This window comes from Magallana gigas, chromosome 3 (genome assembly GCF_963853765.1).
Source record: "Magallana gigas chromosome 3, xbMagGiga1.1, whole genome shotgun sequence".
Lineage (NCBI taxonomy): Eukaryota > Metazoa > Mollusca > Bivalvia > Ostreida > Ostreidae > Magallana > Magallana gigas.
This window is the reverse complement of record NC_088855.1, coordinates 24,323,535-24,341,311: the sequence shown is the minus strand read 5'-3', so window position 1 is coordinate 24,341,311 and position 17,777 is coordinate 24,323,535. Positions and strand designations below refer to the sequence as shown.

The 17,777-nt window shown below is 33.5% G+C and overlaps 1 protein-coding gene across 1 annotated transcript; it reads left to right on the top strand.

The window, feature by feature from the left end:
* The first annotated feature begins 1,783 nt into the window (after positions 1–1,783).
* Positions 1,784–7,708, top strand: LOC105317475 (uncharacterized). The gene is made up of 9 exons (XM_011414120.3): positions 1,784–2,297; positions 3,703–3,963; positions 5,093–5,319; positions 5,820–5,985; positions 6,056–6,160; positions 6,342–6,462; positions 6,679–6,800; positions 7,134–7,377; positions 7,476–7,708. Exons 1-9 carry the CDS (start codon positions 1,874–1,876, stop codon positions 7,669–7,671), a joined length of 1,866 nt encoding a protein of 621 aa, XP_011412422.3. The 5' UTR covers positions 1,784–1,873; the 3' UTR covers positions 7,672–7,708.
* The last annotated feature ends 10,069 nt before the right edge of the window (positions 7,709–17,777 follow it).

Genomic DNA, 17,777 nt, shown 5'->3' with positions numbered 1-17,777 from the left:
TATTTCTATCGAGTACCTCAGTAAGAAGAGGTAGCTAAATACATGATTTCCTGTTGACATGATAATAAGAACACAGTACGATATGTCTCCCAGAGAAAACAGTATACTTAGATTGGGTTTTCTTAATAGTCCATTGTGGTTGACTGCCCCTGTCGTAAAGGAATACTGACGCGTTATGCTGAAACCGAAGAGAGTTGTTAAAGCCATGGCACATGCTGACAGTGTAGAGAAGAACATCCAGCATATAATCATGGTGTAGTTTGTGAATATGTTTTGAAACAAGCTACAAATAAACACTATAAGGCATGGAAGTAACGTCATCATGGCTAACACGGGAAACTTAAGGTCTCGTCTAAACAGTCTGCGCAGCGATATCCAATGGTATGTTATGCTGCTGTAAATAGATCGAAAACCTGTACCACTCGAAGTCTCAGCTGACCCACCACTTGATGCAGGGTCATACGAGATACGGGAATCGCATATTTCTGGTAACATGTCAGCAACTACACATACAGTGAGAAGACTGGAATTGGTCATCAATGAGGTGAAAATAGAGTGGCTTTTTTGTAGTATTTTGGTCTGAATCGTTGAATTCCAATAACATTGAATTTCCGGAATTTCTCCAGTTTCGTTGATAACGTTTTTATTGATTCTATCAAATAAAATTCTAGAACTTGTGAAAAACCACATTGCCATATTTGTCAGCAGAATCAATGACAAGGAATAGTTTACGAACATGTTTCTTTTCAGAATACATTTTGATAAGCGAGTGATGGCGATTAATTGAATACACACAGAAACGAAATGAACTATTCTATTCAGCCCAGATTGTTGATACCTTATCCTGGGTTTACCATTAAAGTTTTCGGAGCATGTGAAGTTAATGATGATGTTAAGACATTGATACAGCATCACTCCCAATCCAAATATCCACAGAAAGCCACATATTAATGAAGTCGTGCGGTTCTTTCCAGTGTCAACGTGTTGGATGATCATGTTTGGTCGAACGTAGCTCAACGTAATATAAATAACCCAGAAAAATGTCGACAGTATCAAAAGGGCCAACAGAATATACAAAACCTCTTCATAATCAGTTATGTTATCGTCTTCCGCAACAGAATTCTCGTAAGTGAAAATACAAGCTGCCATAACCCCAATGAGGCTGGTTGCAAACAACATAGATGAAACTTTTCCATCACTAGTTCCGCCAACGCTGTTTGTCATGTCTCCTACAGATACAATGCTTTCTAAAGTTCTGGCAATAACTGATGCTTCTTCTTTCATCGACATCTTGTTCAGTCATAAACACCTGAATGGGAAGAGAATAGAGGAAGATAAACGTTTCCTCCTTTATAATTGTATTGATAACTGTACTTAAAAGCATGTGGAGGAGGAAGAGGAAGGATTGCGATAAAATGATTTTATAAACAATTACATGTAACTAAAATAAATAGTCAAATGATTAGGATTTATTACATTTGATTTTATCTGAAAAAGGATTGTTGTCGACAAGGCTTATCTTTTTTTTGGTAGTATTTTTTTCATATTGTTTGTTCCTATTCGCCTCTGAAATAAACAGTTTTTGATTGGTACCGTAGTTTCATTAAAGTTGGTTAAATGGGGATTTTTCTTCTATATAACAGGAACTTAAATGTTTTCGGACGTGCAAATGAAAAATAAAACCCACACCAATCAATTTTAAAAACAAATAGTAATATTAACTTTACACGAAGTTATTGACCGAAAAAATAGTGTCGCCAGGTTCGGTATCTTAAAGATAGATAAGAACTAGAGTTACGTGGTAGCCTCTTAAGTCTATGTTCACGAAAAGGAGGTGAACTTTCACAAATTTCCATGTAATTTTTCGAAAGCAATGATGAATATAAAGCTTTATCTTTGTTTCGTTGCCCACATTTTTTCTTTTCATGTAGTTCTGGTAACCTCGGCCGAAAATCAGTGTGTACCAGTGCTTAATAACAAATGTACTAGCGAACTGGGATCTTACAATCTCACAAGGTTTCCAAATGCCCTCGGACATTCTGATTATACGGCATCTGATGGAGAGTTTCATCAGTTCTTGAACCTGATTGATTCTTCATGTAGTCCATCCCTTCTACCGTTCCTGTGCAGCGCTTTCTATCCGAAATGTGATCCACTGACAAGTACTGTTTTGCCGCCCTGTGCAACGGAATGTGTTAAATCTTTGTCACAATGTTCTTTTTTGTTTACATTTTATGGATTCAACTGGCCTAGCAATCTCAGCTGTGACCGTTTTAGTGATGGAAGCCATTGTCCTCGTAAGTATTCGGGATGGATTTGGGGGTCTTTATTAACTATGAGGCGCCGTTTTAATATTTTTGAGGTATTTTCTGATATCAAAAAATAAATAATTGATATCAATAATTCGGATTTTTGATATCAAAAAATAATTCTTGATATCAAAAATTAATTCTTGATATCAAAAAATCTATTTTGTGATATCAGAAAATCATTTTTTGATATCACAAATTCGAATTCTTGATATCAAAAAATGATTTTCTGATATCACAAAATAGATTTTTTTTGATATCAAGAATTAAAGTTGATTTTTTGATATAAAAAAATTGAATTATTGATATCAGAAAATCATTTTTTGATATCAAAAATTCGAATTCTTGTGGTCACAAAATCCTTTTTTGATATCAAAAATTCATTTACATTTTCTGATATCAGAAAATCTATTTTTTGATATCAGAAAATAAGACTTACATAAAATTACTATCAATTTAATGAATGCTCCCTGTATTGCGACTTTTGTAATTTGTAAGAAAATGTGTTTCAAGCCTGTAGATGTCTCTTAAGAATAATAATGAATGCCTTATTTTAAACCTGGTTTCATTCTGGCAAGTTTTGCCACATATACAATGATCAACACTGCTTTCTTTGCGATTTGCTGTGAATATTGAAAAATGATGGCCTCGCATAATATAAAGAGTTATACAGACGTACAGTTAGCGCTTTCAATACATAAGACCAGAATTATCAAGAACACTTATTAAATTTTACATTAAAATAAATAAAAAACAACAAATATTTAAATGCAAATCTGACTCTGTAGTTCGGCAATTTAATTTTGGGTCAAGGGAGTATTCATTGAATAGGTGAAATTTATTCGCCATTTTCTTTGAATTTCTGATATCAGAAAATATAATTCTTGATATCAAAAAATCAGTTTTAATTTTTGATATCAAAAAATCATTTTCTGATATCAAAAAATCGAATTTCTGATATCAGAAAATGATTTTTTGATATCAGAAATTCGATTTTTTGATATCAGAAAATGGATCGTATTTTCTGATATCAAGAATTCGAATTTTTGATATCAAAAAATCATTTCCTGATATCAAAAATTCGAATTCTTGATATCAAAAAATCATTTTCTGATATCAGAAAATACCTAAAAAATATTAAAACGGCGCCCCATAATTAACTTCCTTCTAAACGGTTTTTAAAACTTTTGAAGGTTAAAATCCATACAACTAACTGACAATCATTTGTAACCAATTCTTTTAGACAAAATTTTGTGAAAGTGCTTTGACTATATTTTCAAATGAACCCTTTGTCTTATCGAGACTTATCGAAATTGGAAGAGTATATCCAACAACTGACGAGTCGTTAATATTAATCAAAACCGTTCAATGAAAATTTCAATGTTTATAACAGAACCCGGTGTTTCTACCTGCTCCACCGATGTGAAGAAATATACAGAAAAACCGTGCTTAGAATACACCAAGAAAGCAGCCACTAACACGTCCACATATTGGTTTGGGACCAATTACAACGCCGTGTGTCCGAAAGGAAGCGCCACGTCGTTCAACTGCACCAATTCCCGCCAGGGGACAGCCGATAGCATAGCAAGTCGTCTGCAGCTTGATCTATCGCAGCTGGACCGAACTGTCAACATTACATACACGCATGGAGAAGGTATATAATTGAGATTATTTCATAATAAACCGGGATAAACAAATAGACTTGCAACACTTTTTAGCAATGTTAAGACTTCCTTGGTTATACGTATCAGTGAAATTTCTCTGAGGTAGCAACAGCCAAAAAAAAAAACATGCCAAGTTTTTGAATCATTGATAAAAAAACTATTTTAGACCAAGTGTGTACTTGATGCTTAAAATGAACATGGATTTCAAGAGTGGAATAAAATGGATCAAGACCCCCCAAAAAATGAAAAAAGTTTCGTGTGCTATAAGACTTCGACTATATGTACACCTTTTGTTAAATATTGACTGTACACTACACCCGTTTTGACATAATAAGCATAACAATTCTCATTTGGCTTTTAACCGCTGCATATAAATTCTTGTTTCCGGAAGGATGATTAGAACTTTTAAAAATATTTAGAGTACAACAGTATGTATCCAAAAATAACTTTTTTTAAGATGATGAAGTATTTGGTATGGAATATATACCAAAATGTGTGCATGCGGTCATGAATTCATAAACATGTACATGAATCTTGCCCCGTTGATACACGATAGTAATGTCTTCCCCACGTTTATTTAAAAATAAAATTGGGTGTTATGACTATTTTGAAATAGTCAAAACACCAAATTTTATTTTTAAATAAAAATTTGTGGAAAGACAGTACATAATATGCCCTCAGTAATCAACAAACAACTACATGTATCACGATTTAGAAAAGTTAGAAGTAGTATGGCCGATTTTGTGAAGACCATTCTATAACGTATATATGTTATATTTTAGAATTTATGTGTCATTAAATAGTTCTATTATTCCAACAGTCATTTTGAAGGCCCTCGTACATATCATTTAAAAATTCTTTCAAAAAAAGAAACTCTAGTACCGTAAAATTAAGCCATGGCATTTTTATAGCATAGTTGACGAAATCTATTTATTAATGAATAAAACAATTATGTTATGGTCAAAGCAACACTTGGCCACAATCATAAATTGAGGAAAATACTTTCAAATGCCCTAGTGCTTAACCTTATTTTTGGTTTACAAACGAAGGATACACGTTTTGAAATATATCGTCCGTGAGACTCAGCAGTTGCATGTGACCAACCTAATTTTATTTCAGGATCTTATCAATCGTGTGGATCAAAATTTAGAGTTTGGAATGGTAACTACATCGAAGTCCAGCCCGGTGACGGAGTTTATAAAGCTTACGACGTACACCAATTTCCAAGAATTCAGTGGCATGCTGCAAAGAGCGAACTTGACTCTCTTATTGTTTATGATGTTGGAAATTTATACGTTCATGGTATATATGTGAACATTGTCCATGGAGAAATTTCATCAGGACAAGTAAGAGTTACAGGTTCAAAAAACCACCCCAAAAGTTAATGAATATTGGTAGTTTTACTGATCAATTTATTAATTTGAGGATCTTTGAGTATTGTGAGATAATCAAATAAGGTCAGGGGTCACTGATAAAATCTATTAAAGCTCGAATGGCTTTTTTGATAGATTTGATCACGCCCGACCGTTAATGATCATCTCATAAAATTTAAAGAATGGATTTTTATTACTTATATTTATATGATTTTCAGCAATTGTACGATTTACATGTAATAATAAAATAGTCAATTTGATAAAATGTAATGGAACAATGTATTACAAAATCGACTCGTGGTGTTATCACAGAAAAAGACACCGAAAGTGTAAATATCTATTGATCTAAATAAATTGAAATCGTCTGTTGATGATGGAACAAATCTTTAGAACTCATGTACTGCAAGCAAACTCCTTTTACTGACAAGTTTACCTGTATATCTCTCAAGTTCTTCTTTAAATAATATTCTAAGGTTCTGAAGTCCTACTTACACCCCATCCCACCCCAGACGGAACCAAATCCTTTTGCGTTTCTGGTGTTTAAGCAGTCCAGTTCTCTGACAGTCTCTGACGCTACCAAACAAATGCTCCTGCAAACGACAGACTTAACAGCCATCACAAAGACCCTTGAATTAACAGGTACTGATATTAACAACTGATCAGGAATCAAATATCACCGATTGTCTATACATTTTTTTTCCGTTAAAAGGTCCAGTAGCTCTGAACTGGATAAATGTTGTCCGGGACCCTTACGCCATTGAGGGTCTGGTGGACTTGCACATAGCCGACCTGTGTCCATACCTGGAAACTGAAGGTAAACACTGACAGCTTTTGCTCACCAGTCACAGGTGATATCAGAATATATTAAGTCAATGTTTTTCGCGGAAGGGCAGAAAAGTTACTTTTTCACCGCTGATTAGGTTTTAGCAATCAATCATCATATTAAATTAAATTTATACATGTAAAAACTGTTTTTGTGTAATTCATTATTTCAGCACTTCTAAAACACAACCGTTCCTTTATCCACTTTGATACGTTACTGGACGTGGCTTTGTCTGTGACGTTCAATCCCTCGGCGACCACGTTCACTTCTTGTTGCTCCACACACACTGTAACGTGAGTGTAATTATATTTCACACTCATAGACACAGTGGTGACACACTTAACAAATGTCTCTTGATAGTACATGTACCTGTAATTATTTTTTTAATATTGAAAATACTTTAGTCTTGAAATCATCTGTAAATTTACATATTTTTGCTATTCCAGAACAAAAAACACCCTCTTGTGATACCATTGATAAACTCACTATATAGTGTACCGTTATTGTAGTGCAAAAACAGTAACTCTAAAGTCTCTGACACCGACATATGTTGACACCGCAGACGTTCGCACCGAGGCAGCCCCGACCATAAGTTTCTACAAGGCTGGACTTATTTCGCTGAATAGAGTCAGTAAGTTTTACGGTTTGGGTTAAGGCATCCGTACAATTCGAATCTTGCAAGTACGTAAACTTTCTGTTCATTCTTCAAAGCGATTTGAAAAAACGTCGTCTGTTTTTACTTGCAATAATTATACACATAACAAATGTATAGTCTTCTTTAAGGGTTTTAAACCTACTTTCTGTACAAAACTTACTAATACTTGTAAGTTTACTTTCTTATAGTGTAGATTCATTCTGTCGTACGTCATAGAAGGCATAGAAAACAATCAAATACATCACTCTGCTTCTATTTACATCCAATTGTTGTGTTATTATTAATTGAAGCTTCTTTATGTATTGTCAGCTGATACGTATACTCTGATTTGCATTGATCCCGACGTAAGCAAGAGCCATTCCCCCATTATTCATTGGATGGTAACAAATATACCCGACGGCAACATTCAAAATGGACAGACTGTGTTGCCCTATATTGGACCAATGCCACCACCGGGCAAGAACCACACATACTACTTCCTTCTGTATAAACAGTCATTACCGGTAGATGGCTCCACTGTCGATGGTTATGCCGGACCTCACTGCCAGGGAAGGTGAGCATACATGTATGTCAACGTATGTAAAATGAAATGAATCTTTGATAGTATGGTAAACTTTGTATCTATGTAACAATTTTTCTGGTCTGTTGCAGATGTCTTTTTGACATAAATCGTTTTGTGGCCGACAACCACATGACGCTGAGTGGTGCGCGTTGGATGATTGCGCACAATGACGCCTACATACGTCATTTATACATCACACAGCGTGGAATGGATGAACATGCTGTCTGCCATGGCGTCTCTGGCTACAGTGCTATCTGTCATGAAAGTGTTGTTGTCGTTGGATAGCGTCTCTAGCTCACCAAAAATACACTCTTTAAAACTCGTTGTGCGTATGGTTGTTGATAAAACTGATGCAAATTTAAAGGTTATAGGTAGAAAATTATAATAATTGTGCGTCGTGAACATTCATGCATGTAAGAATACCTTAATTTTACTATACTTGCACAGCAGTTCAAAAGTTAAATGAAAATAGCTAACAGTTTACTATTAGTTATTCTACGCCTGTGCTGACAATGACCAAACGTAGTTTTTAAAATATGAGCATATGGAACGCCAAGGCTGCCTTATAGCATTAGACTATAGGTACATTATGTCAAATTACCATTACATTATGTCAAAGTCCATTACGTGGTGTGAATATATCTTTACGCTAGGTCAAATCGTTATTACGTGATGTCAAAAGCACGTTAGGTGAAGTAAACATGTCTTTACATTATGTCAACTTTTTATGTTGTGATGTAAAATCACCCTTACGTTATGCCAACATTGTACAACCAAAGGTCAACACATCATGACATTATTTCGACACTGTATTACATGGGGCGAATGTATCCTTACATTATGTCAACATTTTATTACATGATATCAATATATCCTTACATTATATCAACACCGCAGTACGTATCGCGATTCTATCCTTACATTATGTCAACATTTTATTACATGATATCAATGCATTTTTACATTTCATCAACACTTTATTACATGGTGTAAATATATCGTTTTATTATGTCAAACCTTTTTAACTTGATGTCATACGTTTATGACGTCATGTCTAAACTTAATAACGTGATGTGAATAAGTCTTTGCTGTAAGTTCTCTTTTTCATGATGTACATGCTCCATTACTTTAAGGTGAAACATCATTTCGTTACGCAAACACGGATACATCGGCCTTTCTATATACAAGGAAACGGTAAGCTTACCCAAATGTATCCAGGGGTTATTCAAACTTTGTGGAACAGAACGGAACCAGTAAAGGGTCATCAAATGGGAAAATAGAAATTTTAAAATAATGATTTATTTTGTTTTTATTCATTTCATTTCAAAATAAGATTGATCTTTAATTTTATTGTTTAAATTCGTTGTTTAAAGAAAAATATACATAACTAGAGCAAAGCTCGTTGCAAAGCAACGAGTGGGTTTTCCGCTAATGTCGAAAGCAACGCTAGAAGTACGTCTAAGAAGCAGAGTTCTTTATCTAGTAACAAAGAAACCTAAGTACAAAAAGATAAAAAAAATCGAATGATTCTTGGTACAACTTAACATAATCCGAATGTTTTTAAGTATGACTTAACCAAAAACCCTTAACCATTTCAAGAACGACTTAACAAAAAAAACCAATGTGTTTAAGTACGACTTAACAAATTTGACTTCATTTTAGGTACAAGTTTACTTTACCTTGAACTAACATCTTTTTTCTTAACCCGGAATGCAAAATTAAAATTTACGTAAAAAATCAATTTTGTTTAAGGTGTAATATCCCTCTGCTATTAATTTTGCCATATATTTTTTAAAAAATTTCCTATTGATTTTCATCAAAGTCAAAATCAATCGATTCATATGAAACAAAGTTTAAATGATGAAGCGCTGCTAGATTTTTAAAAAATTGATAAAATGTCAAATCATGATATAAAGTAAACTAGACATAGTGATTAGAAAAAACAAAATTTTACCATCGCAGCATAAAATGAAAAATCTAAAATGTATATGAAAATAATATATAGTTATATACATTTTCAATTCATATTACAAAACATATTGAAGCGCTGTATTTTAGTTCAGAATAGCAGTTTGTTGTATAGGTTTGCAACAAAAATTGCTTCAATCAGCAAGAGTTATCTTTCTTTATCATAGACTATTGAAGGTTTTACATACATGTTTTACATACATACATTGCCACAGTTTCTAACTTTTCAGAAACGGTTTTCTGTTTTAAAAGATAAGATAATAGTAAATGGATATATATTTAAGAAATCCTAAAAATGTAAACCAGAGCATTTTGTTATGTAACACAAAAACGGGGATCAAGTAAATAATCTTTCAGTAATTTGTATGATATTAATATAGGGATATATTGTCTTGAATCAAATGAGATATTAGGTGGGGTTTTTTTTCAATTTGTGTTCCCATATCTGCTCCCTCAGAATATAAAAGCTTTATTCAATTTAATACATTTGAAATTTTATAAGTTTTAAACGATTATAACTGAGTCTAGAATTTGTAATTGTCTTGGTCACATTTTCCACAATTATAATTCATTCAGCTCTGTGAACGAGCTATAGATAGAGAAATGAAAATATTCCATCAAAATATTCTCTGGCCTAAAACATCAAACATGTACTGTACATGTACTGAACAAGTACATAAAATTTAGTTATATTTGAAAAAAGAATTAATCCTTCTGAGGGGGGGGGGGGGGGGGGGGGGGGGGGTGAGAGGTGAAGGAATAGTCATGTAGATATTGCCTTATAAATACTTTATCATTATGCTACATTTCTTGTAATATTTTGTACAAGTTTTCTTTACTTTTTAGCCCCCTGCTTCAAAAGAGCCCTGGGGTTCAGTTCGTTCCGTTCAAATTTTCCTTTTCTATATTTGAATTTAAATAAGTGTATCGCCTTCCAACATAAATTGGGACCCAGCACCACCTCCCTTGTTGTTACATGCCTCAATAATTGTGAGTTAACAGAAACAAAGTGATATTATTTTCTACAGAAGTTATCTCTCTTATCAGAGGGACATTCCACCTTAAAACATAATTCTGAGCAACTTTTTCTCTTCACTGCTTTTCAAAGGGTTGACCTTTCGTACTGTGTGCTCGTTGCGTCATTAATTGTCAGAAACTTATCGATGTTAAGTTTACTTTACTGTACCTCTGTGAATATTTTCTATGTAAAATTACTATGAACCAGACAACATTGAAATGGTGAACATTTCAAAGGGCCCCGCTTATGTAATTTCAGAGAATTCTGCTTTGACCTTGAGCTATAACTTGAAATTTTTCCAGCTGGCATAGAACTTTTAATTCAATTTCATTCCTCCTAACATACATGCATTTTTGTTCAATCTGACCAAGATTAAGCATATTTGGAAAATAATCTACTGTCTAAAACTAATTTTAAAAAGATCTGCTATGACCTTCCAGGGCTCTACATTAACTTTTTTTCTTACTTGTCCATTCGGACAAGTGACCAAAACATTTACTTGTCCGAACTTCAACTTCACTTGTCCGAAAAATTTTCAATATTAAAGATCAAATATTGTCAACTTGAGAACTACAGTACTCTATTACTAAAATAAAATCATTTATTGATTAATACTCTAGCTATAATTAATAACCTGACTTTTTAAATGGAAACTTAAAGTGTCTTTCCTATAATTATGTACATGTATTTGTTCTATATAACATTAAACATGATTTGTCAGCTGTAGCTTTGTCATGGCAAATTACAAGACATCTTAAATTTAGCATCAGGTTTAAAAATACATGTAACTGTTATATTGATTTCTCAGCTGTTTTTTTAAACTAAACATGGAATGCCATCATAGTCTATCAATGATGAATGAAACCTAAAATAAGTTACATTTCTTTCCATAATCCTTTATCTTTGCTACCTTTTCTTCCTTTCTTTTTCTTAACATATGTGTTTGGTACTTTGTAAGAACTAAGATCCACACCTTGAAAGTTGTTTGAAATTAGTGAACTTCAATCCCGATCAAGAGTAACTCAATTGCATTGCAATTTGATGTCGGGATCGAAATTCAAAATAACTAATCGATAAACTTATAACGAGACTACAGATAAACTTATCACAAAACTTTCTTTTCTTTTTTAAATGTTGGAGACTTCTTACTATAAAAAATGCACTTGTCCAGTCGGACAAGTGGCCAGCAATATTCACTTGTCCGCATATTTTTTTAACTGGTACCGGACAAGCGGACAAGCGTTAATGTCGAGCCCTGCCTTCACATTGACAGACTTGGTTCAAGGTCACTGCACGCCATTAACCAATAAACTCTGTAAAGGTAAAATATTAGCCAAATTGGGGCTAAAAGGAGAGTATATCTATGCTCTTAAAATATGGATTTTTGTGTGATCTGATATGACCTTGACTCTTCATCTACAAATATCATTCGAGGTCATTGCATATATTTTGATCAAAGGCATCATGTGGGTGAAGTATGAGGCTGAATGGAGCAAAGGGAGAGAAGATATACTCCGGACAAGGATTTTTAAAAATATAATTCTGCTATGACCTTCACAGTTTCTTTTCACTGAAAATAGGTTCAAGGTCACTACACACCCTTTCACCCTTTACTCAAACGCTCTGCTTATGTGAAGTCTGAGCCAAATAAGGGTTAGTAGAAATTATATATGCTCTCAAAAAAGGATTTTTGCATGATCCGATATGATCTTCACCCTTTACCTAGAAATTTCATGCAAGGTCACTGCACATCGTTTAACCATAGAGACACTCTGTGAGTATTAGCCAGATTGGACCAAAGGGAAAAAAGATATGCCCCAGACAAGGATTTTATATATATAATTCTGCTATGACCTTAACCTTATACCTAAAAACATGGTTCAAGGTCACTGCACATCCTTCAACCAAAGGAACCCTGTGGATGAGGTATGAGCCAGATTGGGCCAAGGGGAGAGAAGCTATGCTCCTGTCAAGCCATCTCGGATGGACAGACGGACAAATTGATCACTAGAAGGCGCCCGCATAAACATGCCTTTTTATCTAATTTAAAATAGTATCCATGCTATCTGCCCATGGTGAATAGTCATCAATATTTACAATATTTAACCAAAAAATAGCTTTTAAAAATATTTGAAAAGGTAAAAATTGTAAAAACCCCAGCGGGATTCAAACTCATGACTTACAGGTTCCTAGTAACCCTCTAACCCACTGTGCTAGGAAGTTATGTGACCATTTTTGAAAAGAAACTACATGTACTTATATAATTACACTTTATTTTATTGTTTATTTCGATAAACAATACGTCACAACATGGAAGTGTCCTATATCACCTTAAACTCGGAACACCTCTGACCTAATAAGATCGCATCATTAAATACAAAGTTTGATTTAACTCTAATTTGTTTATCATCAAGAAATTGTGCATCGCTGACAAATAAAGTTTTCTTCTGTATAATGAAATACCAATTAACTGACTATTCGGACAATAGCAAGTTTATTGTCCCACTCCACAGCAACTATTTCCCTTGGCTTTGCCTCATTAAATAGTTGCTGTCTTTGGGGACAATAAACTTGCTATTGTCCTCATACCCAGTAAATACTAAATAGGCATATAATATCCCATCCACCTACATTTCATGTTATATAACCTCCCGTTTGTAACCTTCAATTTCACTGTAAAGTAAACATATCTGTCATAGCCGCAAGTTTCACAATTTATTTCTGCTTCTCATGTACTTAAAATCAGGGGCCTTAATATTGCTTACCAATTCCAACAAGAGACATCCCTCTAACTATTGATAATCATTAAAATTCATTTCATGAATCTACGCAACAATGATAAACCTTCAAGTACAGTCACTCTCAATTTTACAAAAATATTGACAGTACTTTATCCGAAACTGTTCCTTGTACCTTTAACTTAGTACACTAACATTTTTATGAAACGACTAAGAAAGCTAATGCAATTCTGAGAAAAAGAATACCACATATTGCCAATTCCATTGAGGTTTAATAAAAATATGGCCATTTAAGTGAACCCACCATTTCCAATTTCCTTTAGTAAACACAGATTTACAGGGTTCTCCATAGTAAAACATCTTTACCTGACCTTTTAGAGGTCAACTTTTGTTCAACCACCTTTAAAAAGAAACCTTATTCAATACAACATACCCCTACATGATATAATCATGATAAAAGCTTCACATCACTTAGAAATACCCTTACATGTATACCCCCCACCCCCCAATCTTTTGATTTTCATAAAAAGTCATGGTTTGAAATGTTTTACCTAATTTTATGAAACGTGTGGCAATTTCCTTGAGTAATTTCTCACACATATGAAAACAATCATCAATGATTCTAAAATTTGATCTTTATTTGTTTATTGTATGATTTGTACCATTTTAATTAACAAATAGACAGCTGTCCTGCTTGTGATTTCTTGTTTTCATGAAAAAAGTAAGCTAACAATCATATTTAGTGAATATCTAATCTATTCTGATTTCTAGTCTCCTTCTAACCATGCTAAAACAGTAAGTTACAACCTACAAGTTAGACATCTGCCTTAAATTAAAAGTAAATTCAAACACACCCAGGTAGCTGGAGACAGATCGAGTTGATTTCAATGAAAAATTTTCAAATTTGACATGTTTTTCTACTTTTTTTTATGCATATATACCTTAGAAAGGTAGAAATAGGTTGTTTCTTGTTCATTTCAAAAGTAATTATCATAGCAGATGTTATTTCAAAGTCAAATGTACATTTACATATCCTACATGTAATCTTAATGCAGACAATTAAATAGAGGGGGGGGGGGATTTTTCAATTATGTAAACACATCTAAATATCTTTATGAAATAAAAAATAAAGGAAACATAATTGCATACTTTTATTGAAAAACAAATTTTCACAGCAATTATGAATTTCTTTATAAACAGCCTTAATTTTGTTTTCATAATTTCTTATCAAACACAAACCAGAACATGGCATGATGCTTTCTTCAAGTTCCATTATTGTTTATGCATTATCGGATTTAATTTGAATTACCGGTAAATAGTCTGTAGAACACAAGGAATATGCATGTGGATAGAGGTGACAGGTTAATCTCAGGAGCTGACCCACAAGAATCAACAGGTACCGGTAAAAGCCATGTGGTAACAAGAGTCTGTTTTGAGCTGAAATAAAAAAAAAAAATAATTAGCTGTGTTTACATACATGTACTAGTAATAGCTGTGTTTACATTAACATATGCATAGTATTTCTGGAAAAAATACACTGACCATGCAGTGTAATAGGTATGACATATCCCAATACATGACATAACATTTAGGCAGTACAAGATCAAAAATTTGCATATCAAGTCATAATATAATATTAAAAAATTTTCATAGGTATAAACACTTATCAAATTGAGAGAGAGAGAGTTTGAGAGAGAGAGAGAGTTTATTACCGTACTTGTAGTGCAACAGTCAAAATTTCAATTCGTAAATTACAAACGAATATTACCCACCGAACAGCGTCAAAGTACATGTACTGGTATTAGCTTCTGGTATACCATTTTTTATCAATTCTACTGTGTTTTTTTTTTTGCAAATAAATTTAGCAAGGGTTTTTGCTTATTTTCTTATAAATTACATGTTTTAAAAACAATACTATGTGTAATAAGCATAAAACATGTATGAGTAAACTTAATGAAGAATTTTTAATAGATTATTTTTCACAGAATGTGGTACATTACATGTATGTCAATCTTTATAAAACTAGCGTATATTTCGTGCGCCATAAATTGCAAGTTTTTTGTAAATATCATTTACTTGCATGATAGGTATATATGGTCTAACCAAAATTTTCTTCACAAAGTTACAGCTGTATGTACCACATATATGTTTTGTCACAAGTATACATTTAAAAAAAAACAACCCCAAATTCCAACAGTTGAAATAAACTCAACTCATTCTCTGATAAGTTCATTGTGTTTTGTGCGTGCATATCTTATTTGTCTGCTGCAACAGCAGCCAATCAGCGGTAAGCTGAATCCACAAAAAGAAAGTTTGTGTTTTAGGAGCGGGTAAATTGTTTATGCGACACTGTCAAGAAAACCACACCAAATAATAACAGGAAACATAAATATTCACTTATATGTATTGTGTTGTAAAGTAAAGGTTTTTTAACACTTATTGCATCTTGCAAAACATGTGATGACCCTTAATCATCTGTCATATATCTGATATACATGTATATGTAAAAGATGGGAGAAATAACGACGGAACAAACTGGGATTCGAACCTGGCCCTCTGAATCTCTAGTCAAGTGCTCTACCAACTGAGCTACATGTATCTGGCACCGGTATTCAAACCAGTCTGACCGTCACATTCCTTCCCCCTTAAATGATCTTCACCCTCGAAGATCACCCCTGGCAGGAGTTAACCTGTTAGTTCCAGGGGTTGGTCACAACACCAATATTGTAACAGGATGGGAGAAATAATGAAGGACCAAACCAGGATTTGAACCTGGGCCCCCTGAATCTCTAGTCAGGTGCTCTACCAACTGAGCTATCTGGCACTGGTATTCAAACAGGTCTGATCATCACATATATAAAGAATTATTTTAAACAATGTTGTTCAATAAAAAATAACACGCGCAACCTTCAGTTTTTGTCTGTAATTAATCAATATTGGCGTGCGATCAGTTCTCGCCGAGTACCATTTCTCACCAGTGCATTGTTACGTCATTTTATCAACACATAAAATTATATACGAAAATATGATGTTACAGTGCACCAGCGAGAAATGGTCCTCGACGAGAACTGCTCGCAGGCCAGTACTGCCAGTAGTCAGATTAAAAAAAGAGAATAAAAAATTTCATTTAAAACATTAACAAGGACAATTTAAGTACACATCATAACTGCTAAACAAGAAAAATTATGTGAACTGGTAGAATAGTACGCATAGTTCTAACTTGTAACCTACATGTACAAGTACATGTACCGGGTACCCGTTGGTCTGCTAAACCTTTCTAATGATACAATGATTGGCATCATAAAGATATTAAAGTCATGTTTTAACTCTGAAGTCTGAAGTATACAATTTTATTTACTTGAAGTTATGTCTACAGGATATTCATGACTACATTTGGAGTCTTCTGCACAAGAATATATGATATGTTTCTAATTAGACCCTGCTTTGAATTTTGAGTTGAAAATTCACAATCTGTTATTTTTTTAAATAGATAAATTCAGTTACCCTTTCCAGTCCCCCATGAACCTCGAGCGAGTCTAAACATCCATGAAACATGTAAAAATTACACGTTAGCCTAGTAAACAAACACCCACACCATAACAAAAACAAACAGTGTGCACGTACTTACATGTACATCTATACTATATACTAAATTTTAACTTTAACTTTTTTAAACTTTAAAAGGAGTAAAAGCCTCACCTTCTTCAGTAACATCCACATAAATCACACACTTTAATGTCCATCTTTTCCCCTTTATTACTCGTAGCTTATCAACGGCTGATCGTCGACAGAAGTGTGGCTGTCAGAATTTCCTCGTAAACGATTCACACGAGAAAAATATCCTCCTTAAACAAATATGTAGTATTGTTCCCTGTGCATGTTCATATGTTTCACAGTAAATTGAAAATGCATTTGTACGTCGAAAGAATACACAACTTCTCTTCTGCATCACGGCTCTCTCTTTTCTACAATGCCGTTCGTTACTATTTACATTCGGCGCGCGCGCGGGGGTTACAAACAGGGGCGCCCCGACAAATAGTTGCACATAGAACGTTAAAATAATGTGTGTTCATTGAATTCATAAATGATATAGATGAAAAAAATGAAATTGAATCACAACTATTTATCTAAGACGCAACACAACGTAATGCAGTATATGCCTGGGCCTTAAAGTGGCATTTGTTCGCTTGTGTGTCTATGTAGACAAATTAACTCGTTCATGTAACGTTACGATTCACACATATTTGTTTTATGAAATTTGAAAAAAATAGGGCACAGAACTTTTTAAATTTGATACCAAATGACATTATTTAATATATTAACAATAACTGAATTAATTTTTTTTCATAAAATGATAACGATTTTTGCTATCAGAAAAATACGTGTATGAGCTGCTGACCCCTAATTATAGGGACCAGCCCTTTTTTCTTAATTTTAAATGAAAGCTCTCGTTATTCTAAACAACTTTTGTTCTATATGTATTAACAAAATATTTTTAGTTTAAAGGTTATAATACAAAAAGCAACAAAATTTCAGCCCCGAAAAAATCTTAAACTTTGGCGACAAATAGCTCAAAAACTAACAAAGAAATTACCAAAATTTTCATGCCAGCAAAACTATAAAATGTTACCGACAATTTCGCCAAATTTCATGCATCTATCATCTGT